The 13,585-nt window shown below is 34.0% G+C and overlaps 2 protein-coding genes across 3 annotated transcripts in view; one reads left to right on the top strand and one right to left on the bottom strand.

The window, feature by feature from the left end:
- The window catches only part of LOC123679910 (equilibrative nucleoside transporter 1), a 53,244-nt gene extending 48,592 nt beyond the window's left edge, over positions 1 to 4,652 (top strand). For both annotated transcript variants that reach the window (XM_045617470.1, XM_045617471.1), the window contains 7 exons: positions 845 to 984; positions 2,529 to 2,677; positions 3,098 to 3,330; positions 3,391 to 3,568; positions 3,631 to 3,752; positions 3,943 to 4,145; positions 4,339 to 4,652. In XM_045617470.1, the coding sequence (XP_045473426.1) occupies positions 845 to 984; positions 2,529 to 2,677; positions 3,098 to 3,330; positions 3,391 to 3,568; positions 3,631 to 3,752; positions 3,943 to 4,145; positions 4,339 to 4,465 (1,152 nt within the window). In that variant the 3' untranslated portion in view covers positions 4,466 to 4,652. The remainder of the gene's footprint in view (positions 1 to 844; positions 985 to 2,528; positions 2,678 to 3,097; positions 3,331 to 3,390; positions 3,569 to 3,630; positions 3,753 to 3,942; positions 4,146 to 4,338) is intronic.
- Positions 4,653 to 5,110: 458 nt separating this feature from the next.
- Positions 5,111 to 12,508, bottom strand: LOC123679909 (UDP-glucosyltransferase 2-like). Its single transcript, XM_045617469.1, has 4 exons — positions 12,077 to 12,508; positions 8,054 to 8,854; positions 7,608 to 7,827; positions 5,111 to 6,610 (listed from the first exon to the last, which is right to left on the bottom strand). The coding sequence occupies exons 1-4, from the start codon at positions 12,312 to 12,314 to the stop codon at positions 6,331 to 6,333; spliced, it is 1,539 nt and encodes a 512-aa protein (XP_045473425.1). The 5' UTR covers positions 12,315 to 12,508; the 3' UTR covers positions 5,111 to 6,330.
- Positions 12,509 to 13,585: the final 1,077 nt, after the last annotated feature.

The following is a 13,585-nucleotide window of genomic DNA, read 5'->3' as shown; positions in this document are numbered from 1 at the left end:
AAGGAACGGAAAGTAAACATTTGTGCTCGATTCCGAATACAAGAGAGATGGAAGTTTAGTGTCACAATCGAGCTAGCCGATTGTGTGTGTGAGCCATAGACGTGGAAAATCCCGATTTGATTGTTGAATGCTTCATCAGGAATCCTTTTTTCATAACTTCACAATAGCTAAATCACTAAACTGAGAAAAACATTGCCCCTTTTGAAACACGAAAAAATTTTTATGAAAAAATCACATTGTAAACTATTTTCGAGCGTGAATTGATAATTTCGAATTGATCAAATCATGTTACGCTACTGCTATAGTGTCCTGTCAGACGAGGAGTGACGAATGTTGGCATCAAAACGAATGCATCAGTTACAAGGCGATTTCAATTCCTCTTCTTAATGTTCTAAGGTTCTCAATAACAATGGGCTCCCGGGTTTTGGTTCTTCTAGTATTAAACCGATCTCATAAAACTTTTTTATTCATTTCCGAATGAAAAGATTTCTTGGCGCATCATTCAAGTGACATAATCCTCAAATATTGAAGAAATTTTTTCGCGCTATAGTTGCAGAATAACCATTTTTTTTTAATTCGCGTAAGCAAAACGCTCGATCCGCTCCCGAGAAACTCTAAACAGCGATTGAATTCTCATCAAGAGCCAGGATTCCGACACTCTGTTCCACTCTGAATCGTTGCGTTCACGAAGCTAAACTAATATAAACCTTTTTTTTTTTAGACACCTTGTTTTACATCAGTTTTTGCCTATGAAAAATATCTGTTTTCCTCATGATTTTTCGACTGTAAAAAAAATTATTGTTTTCTTTCTGTTTCGTTATTTCAATGTAATTTTTTCTTTCAGTACTTTACAACATACAAACTTTCGGAGTCCTACATCGGCTATGTATTCCCCTATGTATCTAATTTTATACAAATACTGACGTTTTGTTCTCAAGTTCCTAACGTTGCATTTAATTGGCTGAATATCTTCATCCGAATTGGGTAAGTAGCAGAATAGTTTACAACCATAAACTCTTATCCTACTTATTATTATATTTTAATACACCTGCTATGTTTGCAACACTTCAGTGTGTTGAATATTTAATCATTAGTGAGGTTTACGAATTAATCGACTTCTTTTATCAGATAAAAAATATCGATTGTTCGTTTAGTTTTGGAATATTAACTACCTAAATCATTCACACTTCATTTGTACATAGCCGTACAACTTTCCTTCCGACTCTTTTTTCCGAAATTCGAGGCTTCATGGTTATACATTTATGATTCAAAGTATTGTCCATCGCTGGCCACTACTTTCGGGCAGCGTATGAATCCAGCGTTGAAAAAACTGGTCATCTTTTGAATCGATTCCATTTTTTACTACTTCATAAGACCGGAAGTGCTGGTCAGCCAAGTCGTGTGCTATTGATCGAAACAAGTGATAATCGGAGAGAGCAACGTTTGGAGAATACCTCGAGTGTGGTAGGACTTCCCATTTCAACGTTTCCAAGCATGTCTTGACCACTTTCGCAACATGGAGGCGAGCATTGTCATGCTGTAGAATCATTTTATCATGTCTCTCGTTGTATTGCGGCCGTTTGTCTTTCAATACACGGCTCAAACGCATTAATTGCGTTCGATAACGATCGCCTGTGATTGTTTCAGTCGGTTTTAACAACTCATAATAAACTAAGCTGAGCTGGTCCCACCAAATACTGAGCATTTCCTTGGAACCGTAAATATTGGGTTTGGCCGTTAGAGATTATCATTATGCTATAATTCCGCAAAGTCGGAAAGGATTTCTTTTCGTCTTGGCCTTGCAAACAGCTGTTCACAAGTAAGCCGTTCAACAGATCTCGGCTTCAACTCGTACGGAACCCAATTTCCTTGTTTCTGAATTATTCCCATGACTTTCAAGCGTTTTGAATTGGCTTGTTGCGTCACTCCCAATGATCCTGCCAATTCTTGTTGCATTTGACACTAATCTTGAAGTAATGCTTCCAGTTCTGCATCTTCGAAAACCTTATCTCTTCCACCACCATCCTGATCTTCGACGTCTAAATCACCGTTCTTGAAGCGTTGAAACCACTCTCGGCACGTGCTTTCACTAATATCGGCCTCATCATAGGTATTTGAGAGGATTCGATGAGATTCAGCCGTAGATTTCTCCACACTAAAGCAGAAAATTGAAACATCCTGCAAATTACGAGAATTTGGCTCGTAAGCTGACATGTTTATTTGAGAATAGCTTTATGATGCAGACACAAATCGACTAATATTTCGATGGCGTTATTGTATGATATCTACGATCTATTTATTTCCCTACCACTTACCGCTACAGCAATCTATTTCAAAACGGCGGAAGCAAAGTTGTACACCTAATGAAATAATTTAAAATAAACTTATGTTGAATTAAAGTAACTACAAATTATACACTCATCGCCGTTTCGAAAACGATGACAATATCGTTGTCGAAACGGCGTTTAAAGTTGACTTGACTGAATTTATTATTGTTCCTTCTAAATCTTATTCTGTTTTTCTTTCAGGGGTGGAGAATTAACTACAAGAATTGTGTATAGTATAGGCACCGTTGTTGTGTGCTTCTTAGTGACTGTGTTTTTAGCCATGATTGATACTGCCACATGGCCAGAAACATTTTTTTGGATTACTATGATCTGCGTTATAGTATTAAATAGTAAGTTTTTTCAAATTTAAAATTATTTCTATTCATTATTATAATTAAATTGAATCCATCAATGGGTAATTCATGAAATGCATGCTAGTCTTTAAGTTTTCCAATTAATTTTTTGAATGAAAACTAGTAAATTCAGACAAAAAAAGCGTGTACCTTATTTTTCCTAAATATATTATTCTTTCAGAAGAACAATTCAAATTACTTGTTCTAACAGAAAGTTTATCAAAGTGGAAAGAATTCAAAAATTGTTTCTTAGTCCTTAATAGCATTCTGATGGAAATGTGGTATTCAATTTTGGGTTTTAATATCTTCATTTTCAATCAATACGATGATAGAATTATATCAGAACTGGCATCCTTGATCATCTCAACTTCGTTCAATCTGCTTAGAGAAAATATAACAAAACTATGTTTTTTTCAGTGGCCAATGGTGTTTACCAAAACACGGTGTTTGGCATGGCTGCTAAACTGCCTGGAAAATACACAGGTGCTATTATCTTAGGCAATAATATAAGTGGGACTTTTGTCTCATTGATTTCCATGCTTACAACATATGTATCGAATGATCAACGTATGGCTGCCATTTATTACTTCATAACGGCCTTATTCGTATTATTCATATGTTTTGACACCTATTTTGCCTTACCTCTTAATGTGAGTATTTAATTTTTTCACCTTTGAATTTGGTCATTTTATTCTTTATTTTTTTTTTAGAGATACTATAGACATCACGACTTGAAAGCTAAAAAGTTAACCTTAGAAAAACGAGATACAGATGGAGCTCCTGAGAGTATTCCTTACATGCAAATCATCAAAAAGAGTAGAGTTCAACTATATAATGTTTTTTGCGTTCTTTTTGTTACTCTTGCTGTATTTCCTTCGATACAAGGAAGTGAGTTTTACCTCATTCGATAACCTGTATATGCTTACTTTCAATTATACTTCATTTTTCAGGCGTTGAACCGAGTGATCCAAACTTTTTCCTGAAACAGCCATATTTCACACAAGTAACCTGTTATTTCACTTTTAACATTTTTGCAATGTTTGGAAGTCTTGTTGCTACTATGATACAGTGGGTGAGTGTGACTCTAATTAATACCAAATATGCGCAAAAGTTTTTTTTATTTTCTAACTTTGAATCAAATTGCTCAAGTGACACTTATGCCAATTTTGCGATAAAAGGAAATTCAACAAAAGGCTTTTCAAATGATCAATTTCTGGGACTTTCTTGGCAGATAGCATAATAATCTTAATGTATTTTTTCAGCCAAAACCAAAATATCTTTGGATTCCCGTCACACTTAGGTTGTTATATATCCCTTACTACTTATTCACAAATTACCAAGTTGAAGAAAAAATTAGGGTATTACCTGTGTATTTCACAAACGATTATATATACTGGATTATTTCAATGACATTTGCCTTCAGTTCTGGATATCTTTCATCTTTAGCCATGATGTTCACACCACAGTAAGTATTCGTCTAATTGTTGGAGTTTTTTAAGACTTTGCATAGTCGAATATGTTTAATAACTATTAATTAAGGTTTGATACATGTGTTCTGAACAGTTCTATGACTTCCTTGAAATTAGAAATAGAGTATTTGGAAAATTTACTTTTGCTTCTTCATCAAATTCATATATTTTTCTCTTTTACTTTTTCAGGTCTGCTGAACCCAAATATGCTTCAACGGCAGGTATGCTTGGTGGTGCCTTCCTGATATCCGGCATATTCACAGGAATTTTGGTAACCTTCATATGGCCTTGGGCTGTAACCCACATTGGCTACTAGCCAAAGTGTTTGGCGTACGATACGGAAACAGAGTTAATCATAAGGTTTTAGTTGTTTCCTGCCGTATGCCTTTTAAGACTTTATTTCAACAAAATGTTATGAACTAGTTTTTTACAAAGTGTTATTTAACAATCATGGTTCTTCCATTTTATGAAGAATTCAATAAATATAGATAAAAGAATGTATGTTTCAGAGGCAAAAATCAAGCTTGCTGGTTTTGTATTTCCTTTTGTATAAATGTTTAAATGAAGTATTTCGAATATTAATTTTTGAGTAAGCGGATTTCTGTTATCTGTAACATTCATTCAAGATGATTCTTCTTCTTCTTCTTCTCAAATCACTTATTGGTGATTTAATGGGTTCGCATTTAGCATGTACCCAGATTGGTAGCTTACTCTGTGTTTGATTGATTTCTTATTTTCTCTGACTTTCCCACCCTCAAAAATCCAGAGAGAATAAAGGATAAGGTTGGGTTATTTTCATATGAGGGATCAGTGATAATTTATGAGAACTTGAATTTGGTTTTATAACTTTATTGTTAATTCTTCATTTCATGAAAATTGTTATTTTATGTATTTTTTGAATTATTATCATTCACAAAACTAGCTGAATTCAATATTTTTTATTCTCAATGAATGAAATAAATAAGTAAAAAACAGTATTTCTTTAATTCACAATCATTTAGGGACCATGGTATTTTTACCATAAATTCTAATGGATAGATAATACTCTATAATATATTCATAATTCATCTCGTGTTCCAATTCATCACCATTTCAAGGTAGCTTATCAACGTAGGAACTACAATTTTGTCCATAATTACAGAGTTATCTGATCGAATTTAAATACATTAGTATAAGGATAAGGTATAAATAAACACTATTTTTCTTTTCATTTGGCATTTAATATACATTACATTACAACACATTATTTAATTTTTGAACAAGCAGATTACTTTATAAAAATGAAGATTTTCTAATCAGAATATATCATCTAACTGATTTTAATAAATTTTAGCCAAAGGTTTTGGGGCCCCTAGGTATGTTCGATGTTTCAGTGTAAAAGAACATCCCGTAATTAATTTTTTTGAAACAGTGCATTTTGAAGAATGCGATTTTTTCGAAGTGGTGTCTATCTTGTGCATACGTGCAAATTTTGGCTAATGATAAACTGTTGATTGTCAACATTTCTGGTATTGTTGGTTTTCTAATACAGTTTGCGGTTCTTTTCCGTTCTGAGAAATTGAGAGTTTTGAGTGGATCACATAGCTACAGAATAATCAATGCTTAGTTTTAGGTGTTTACCTCATGAATCTGTGAAATTATTTGCTAAGGACAAACCGAAAATTATTGCATCTAATTTTCGAAATGTAGTTGTCATTATTGGTAATAAAATTCTCATCATTAATATCAACATGATAATCTATTGTTGTTTTGTCTTCAGCGCTTGTAAAAAATGTTTTCCCTTTTAATTTATTGAGCATATATTATTATATATGATTTAACAATAGCCATTCAAGCACATTTGTTTAATTACTAAGAACAAAACTCGATTAAAACTGATTTGATTTTTTATTAATTCAAATTAGCTATCTTTATTGAATATTATGATATTGAATTCAGCTATTGTGTGAATTTGTAAAAAACATGTATAAAGTCCATAATGTACAAAAAACAATCATTTCATTAGTATCATTAGATTATTATAATCAATGGACAATTTTATATTAAAATTGAAAACATTATTGCAGTATTGCATTCATCCAGATACCCTGTTTTTCTCCAGATACGACATAATTCATAAAAAAAAAACAATATTATTTTATTGATCAATGACTGATAAATCACTCTCTTTATGGAAAGTTCTTACTGTTTTTTTAGTTTGGTGTTTGTCTTTCGTTTTTTCCCACACATTGTTTTGACTGCGAAAGTGAAAATGAAAATAACTGCAAAAATAGCTCCAGCAATTATAGCAAGTACATCAAGCATTGAACGTTGATACCAACTAAGATCCAGAGCAGCACAGTGTAGGTGGGGTGCACCTTTATGGCGAATGACATACTCTATCCAATATATGGCCTTATCTATAGGCTTCACTTGTTGATCATGCATTATTGCCGATCTTCTCTTGGCATTTTCCTTGTAACTGAAAAACAAATTTCAGTTGAAATCTTATTTCATGAATATCAATTGAGATGAACGATGAGAAAAGTAAATTTTAAATAAACCAAAGTCATTTCACCATATATTCATTCTTTTTTTCATACAGGGTGTCCCATAAGTGGCACGTCACAGTGACACCGGAGGTAGGTCAGCTAAAGAGGGACCTAACCAGCCTAACATGACCCCAGTAAAAGTTGCATGGTTTTCGAGTTATTACTAAATTACGTTTTTTAGTGAATTTTCACCTTTTTTAACATTGTCAGGGTCAGAATTCTGCTGGAAAGCTCTCGAAGCTTATTTTTTTTTTTGTAATGGAATCTTAAATAGTTATTTAAGATGACATGAGTATGATTCTGTCAAAAAGTTATGTGGATTTCCGTAAATTAATGGATAAATCTTGATTTCAATTGCTAGCAAAACGAGAACTTCGACTTTGGACACCTGCTGTGAAAAAAAAATCCTTGAAACAAAACGAGCAAGTACCATCAAAAAATTGGGCATTTTAGACAGATTTAGAAATGGTACAATACACGAATCTTATGCCCATAAAACTAGGTATTTTCATCATTTTACCGATGCCCTACTTAACTAAGTTGAAACTAGGAACCCCGCTATCAGGTAATTTTGCCGCTTGCTATGACATTACATTTGATACCGGGCTTTGTTATTATTTGTTAAAGTCATAATAGGGAAAAAGATGGATTAGGGGAAGCGAAAAAGGAATATTATTGAAAAAAAAAGGTAAATTGTAATTTGGTAATAACTCGAAAACCATGCAACTTTTACTGGGGTCATGTTAGGCTGGTTAGGTCCCTCTTTAGCTGACCTACCTCCGGTGTCACTGTGACGTGCCACTTATGGGACACCCTGTATTTGTACAGCAACTTTGGTTGTCAAATGTACGTTCTCATTTCTTTTTCATTCTATGAGTATATTTAAAAAGAACAAGTTGCCCAATCAAGAAAACACTTGAAACTCACCTTGGATTGTTCAAAATTTCATTCAATGCTTTTGTCAATTTTTTCTCAGTTATGCCGTCAAAAGGCACTTTGATAGCATACCCAAATTTTTCTGAAGCTGCAATATTGAATTTTTGATCACTAAAAACGGGAATACCGATTGTAGGTTTCCCATGATATATCGTTTCAATTGTGCTCAACAGGCCGCCATGCGTTACAAAAGCTTTAACATTAGGATGAGCTGAAAAACAAATTTTATCATGTGTAAGTAGAATATATGATAATCGGTACTGTTCAGTTGTTGTGGAACCTATGTCATCTTTGAAGAAGTAAATTTTATGTACTTTTACTAATTTTGGGTAATAATCCTCCATGTGCGAGACCAATATGCTAAGGTTCTACAAATGTTGAACAGACATAGTTGATGTTATCTTTATGAAAGAATATGACTGAATAACAAATTTTACCTAATATTTCATTTTGAGGTGCCCATTTCAAAATTTTAACATTGGGTGGTAAGTCTTCAATATCTATATCAAATTTCCACAAGACGTCTTCTTTCAACTTCGAAAAAGCTTCGATGAAGCATTTTCTCTTCTCTTTAGTTAAAACATTACTTTTCAGAATAGATCCCATAGAAAAGTACACCACGCCATTCTTAGACTCATTCAAATATCTATGCAAATCATCTGGTAGTTTCTTTGGAGGGAGCACATGATATCCTCCTATTTCTATTATATTGGCCATGTGAGGTACAGGATCACTGAAACTGGGGTGTGAATTCATCAGAAGAAGGCTCGAATTATACAGAATTTCTTCGAACGGTGGTGCATTTGGGAAGAATTTTTCCATTATCTTCTTTTGAAAAGGAAGTTCTTCGTAATACTGGTAGTAGGCCATCATTGTATCGTAGTAGAAATTCTTAAGCCTTTCGGTTAGAGTCATATATTGAATGAATGGAGCAAAAAGGTTGTGCACATAAGAAGACGGTGATGGGTTAGCAAAAAGGTGGTTATTCAAGACAGAGCTAGGCATTGGCGATAGGAGCACCACAGGTGCATTGAAATGGTGACCCAAAGCAAACTGCGCCTCATTGTAGAAATGTTCTATGAGGATTACGTCAAAAGTTTCGTTTTTCGATTTTAACAGGTTTTGAACCTCTTCTGATGCTAGACCTAACTCTGTAAATGCTCTTCCCATTTTGGACATATACCGAAAATTGTCGATTGGTGAACCATCCTCCAAACGGAACAACTCTTTTTTCAATTCTGAAAAAAAAAATGTGAATTTTACCTTATGGTTTATTATTATTTTTTCTATTAGCGTTTCGAAAGTATTACTTTCCACGTGGATTGACGTTTGGAAAGTAGTACTTTTCCAAATTCGTGCGGAAAAAAGCCCTGCTATTCACTTTCCGCACGCATATGGATGCGGAAAGTGAATAGCAAGGGTTTTTTCCGCACGCAAATATTTAAGAGTCGCATCAATCATAAAATTTTTGCATGTCTATGCGCTAATCATAACATTTAAACGTTTCTCTATGCGGCTAAAGCGCATAAATAGTTATTTTCCTAATAAGTGTGGAAAGTGACACTTTTTCGCAAGATTCTGCGAGTTCGGAAAATGCACTATCCACATGAGTTAGGAACCATATTTTCCCTACTAGCTCATATCAAACACTTTCACGGAGAGTTTTCGTTTTGATACCAACTGATAGAGACATGCGAAAATTTTTTGATTGATGCAATTCTTTGATATTTGCGTGCGGAAAAAACCCTTTCTGTTCACTTTCTGCATGTACGCATGTGCGTAAAGTGAATAACAGTGCTTTTTTTCGCACGAATTTGGAAAAGTACTACGTTCCAAACGTCAATGCTTGTGGAAAGTAATACTTTCAAAACGATAGTACGAAAAATATAATTTCTTATAACGTCAGTCGGTATCAAGACGAAAATTTTCCGTAAAAATGTTCTATTTACCCTAGTAGGAAAAATATTGTTCCTAACTCATGTGGAAAGTTTCTTTTCCGCACTCGACAGCTTGACCGAACTGCGCGTCGGTTAGGCAACTGCAGTCTTTTGCGGAAAAGTATCACTTTCCACACTTGTTAGGAAAATAACTATTATTAAAAGTGTGCGCTTTTTACCTTTTTCCAGAGCGCATTTTAATTCGCAAAAAGTCACTTTCCCGCACGGCGTGGGAAAAACCTCTTCTATTTCTTTTGCATATTAATGGGGAAAAAAATAGCAGGGGTTTTTTACGCACGCAAATATTAAAGAGTAAATTGAATTCTGTCATATCCCCTTGCACCGAACGCCAATGATGAGATAACTATATGGTTATCATGCAGAATTACGTATGTCATTCATGTTTATATGAATAATTAATAAATCAATCATTTGAATTTCAATTTATCTCATGCGCTTGTAGAAAAAAATGTTATTCGTGATTCAACTGCTTTACACCAAACTCTGCTTTGCGTCATTCTGCCAATGGCAGTTTCGCGCGGGAAAGTACCGCTTTCCGCACTTGTTAGGACTCAAGATTATTTTCACTGATGTTTTTCTTTTGGTTTATTATACCCAATAATGAACCTTTCAAGAAAAAATATTTTTTCTATAACTAATGTTTTTATAGTAATTAGCAACTCTTTGCAATATTTCAATGAAAAGGCCAACTACTAAATAATCATATAAAAAATTTTAATTACATGCGACTGAGATTTTCGAAAATTGTCGGAAACTATCAAAGTCTCACTCCTCACTTCATACTTCTTCAATTGAAGAAAGAATTAAATAACGTTGAAAGGTTGTTATTTTTGAATTATTCATTATATTCAAATCGATGCGCACTAAATGAAAATACTTCTTTATAAAGTATGATTACTTTGTCATTCTACAAATGTTATTACATATATTTGCATAACATAATTCGCGCAGAATCAATTGCGAAAATCATACTGTGAAAATTCAAATCATGCTTTTTTGAGAGCTGAAAAGTGAGGGTTCACTTTAGTAAGGAGAAGGGTCGCCTAAAACTTATACCATCTTAAAAGAAATTGGTGTTGAAGTAGCCACAACTTTTTGTAGAAATTGGAATTCATGTACGTAATTTGTACGCAAGTTACGTGCATTTTTTTCAAGTAATTCACAACTGATTCAAGTTCTGTCCACTCGAAGAAACTTCATGGAACTTGGTCTACAAATTACGTACATCCATCCCATGTTTCATCAGCTTTCTGTAAAGGTATAAATGTTACCAACTTTTTCACGGGATCGGGCAAAAAGTCAAAGAGATTTTTGTAACCCTAACGATATTGTTATTTTCCTAACAAGTGTGGAAAGTGATACTTTTCCGCACTAGACTACATTTGACCGAACGCATGCATATGCGTGCGGAAAGTGAAAAGCAGGGATTTTTTCCGTACGAATTTGGAAAAGTACTACTTTCCAAACGTCAATGCCTGTGGAAAGTAATACTTTGGAAACGCTAGTAGGAATCACAATTATTGATACATCAGAATGATGTCATTGATTTGCACGTAATGATGCCAAGAAATACCTTTCGTTAGAAAATTTTTCGATGGTGGTTTTGAAAACGAAGGAAGGTAGTGTGTTTGGTACTAAGAGTATAGAATAATATTCAATCTACTAAGGTTTGATACGACATGTTCGAGAATCGAGATGGGTTCAGCCTCAGAACATTACCCAATAATCTATCTATATTCTAAGGGTTCAGCGAAGTCAAAAGTTCATGATCTTCTCATTAACACCCTGTACATTTTTGGTACAAAGCACAAACAGTCTTATAATAGTACATATTGACAGAATCGAATATGAAAAAGGTTTTTTCAAAAAAAACTTTTTCAACAGAAATATACAAAAAAATGTGATTCCTCTTCGCAACCTTTTTTTTCATAATAGTCTCAATAACTCATGAACAGTCAAATTTATACCCAAGTTATAGCATATTATTGAAATTACCATCAAATAAGTTACCTGAAGATGCAATAATATACGGGGTGTGCCATTTGAAATAAGAAAGTATTAGTCTGTATTCAGTATAATCAGAAGTTAGAGAGGTCTGAAGATATTTTAGGGAGAAAGATCATTAAACCCCAATATGCAAATTTTCAGCACACTAATAGGCCATCGCGGTGAATCCCCCTGTATGATTCCGAGAAATGACTTTTTTGATATTAATTACTTGATTTATGCCTTCAAAATTTATTGACCTCATTCTCAAGAGGAAGATATCATTGTGGTGTGTATAGTAATCGATTTGTGTATCAAACTTCATGCAAATATCTCTCATGATTTCCGAGAAAAACTAAACGGCGGACAGATTTTATTCGATTTTAAGATTCTATAAATATACCAAGACGTTAACTGTTAAAATTTCAGGGGAAGTTGAAATTTTTTTTCTTGGCCAATTTTAAATATTTATTATTGGAAATAATAAACCAAAAACATATCTTGTTCTTAACTCACCATCTAATGCAGGCTTTATGTTGGCAATCGATATATCTCTAAAATTTTTCAAGGGTTTTTTTTGGGGATATGGGCTAATAAATGTAATTTGATGTCCTCTTTTGGCCATTTCCTGAAGTAAATTGAAGCCCAAGGTGAAATGACTGTGGGAATGCATGGGGAAAATGGAGAGAATCTTGGCATTTTGAACAAATCCCACAAACACGCACAAGCACAAAAACAAGCACTGCTGCCTCATATTGATCTTACCAAACTAATAACTCGCTAAAGATCAAATGAATACATAGATAGTAAATCTATCAATTTTGTCGCAGATAATGTAATTGGAGAATGATTGATCTCTTATATCATTATAATGTATATTCAATTAATAGTTATGATCTGCATAAACTTTATTGATGATTATTACTTCACTATAATGGTAGCAATTATAGAACTGATTATCTAAAAGGAGGAAATACTTGTGATAACCTTTCTACCTTTCTACATTAGGTACTTTGATTTGTTCAAACAGGTCCAGAAATGGCATCTGGGAGACTTATATGGCCAGAACGTCTGGAAAGTTACTTCTCATCTTATCTATCTAATGAGTGGAGCATGAGTTTGAAATAATCGTTGTTTATAAAACAATCACTATATAGATTACAGATATTCATATGTTATCTGTAATGTAAAGGAAGATATTCAGGAAAGCCATTTTACTTTTAGGGCATATAAACAATTTCCATGGCCAAGTGTTAATGAATTTTATTTGATTTTTCTTGAACGTCACAAGTGATCTCTTCTCTCGCCTGGAAGTGAACGAGGAACTGAATTGCTCGAAGGCGTTTCAATTGATAAATAAAGCCAAAATGCCCACAACTTTATTTAGCACCCCTTTGCGATTCCACCCTTTTTGTATACCTATATATAGATATGTATTTTCAAACAAAGTTGACTTTCACGGTTTACGTACGTTTAGCACCTATAACAGGCTTACAACTTTGCTTCCGCCGTTTTTTCTTGCGTTCTCTGCTTATACATTTATGATTAAAAGTATTGTCCATCGCTAGGCACAACTGTCTCCTATCTTTCGGATAGCGTACGAATCCAGAATTGAAAAAACTGGTCATCATTTGAAGCGATCCACTAATCCATCCAATTTTTTACTTCTTCATAAGACCGGGAGTGCTGGTCAGCTAGGCCGTGTGCCACTGATCGAAACAAGTGATAGTCCGAGGGAGCGACGTCTGGAGAATACGGCGGATGGAGTTTAAGGCTTTCCATTTCAACGTTTCCAAGTATGTCTTGACCACTTTCCAACATGGGGTCGAGCAATGTCATGTTTTAAAATCACTTTATTGCGGCCATTTGTTAACGCAATTCTGCATCTTCGAAAACTTTCACCGTTTTTGAAGCGTTGAAACCACTCTCGGTTCTTTCACTATTTTCGGCCTCATATCATAGGTATTTAAGAGTATTCGATGAGCCCCAGCGGCAGACTACTTCATATTAAAGCGGAAAATTAAA

This window comes from Harmonia axyridis, chromosome 5 (genome assembly GCF_914767665.1).
Source record: "Harmonia axyridis chromosome 5, icHarAxyr1.1, whole genome shotgun sequence".
Taxonomy (NCBI): Eukaryota; Metazoa; Arthropoda; class Insecta; order Coleoptera; family Coccinellidae; genus Harmonia; species Harmonia axyridis.
This window is presented reverse-complemented; position numbering and strand designations above follow the sequence as displayed.

Excerpts from the sequence above, each read along its gene's own strand:
- LOC123679909 (XM_045617469.1), bottom strand. The coding sequence starts at position 12,314 with ATGAGGCAGCAGTGCTTGTTTTTGTGCTTGTGCGTGTTTGTGGGATTT. Across the intron at positions 8,855-12,076 it reads CATAAAGCCTGCATTAGATG|AATTGAAAAAAGAGTTGTTC; the intron begins GTGAGTTAAGAA and ends TTTTTTTTTCAG. Across the intron at positions 6,611-7,607 it reads GAAATTTTGAACAATCCAAG|TTACAAGGAAAATGCCAAGA; the intron begins GTGAGTTTCAAG and ends TTTGTTTTTCAG.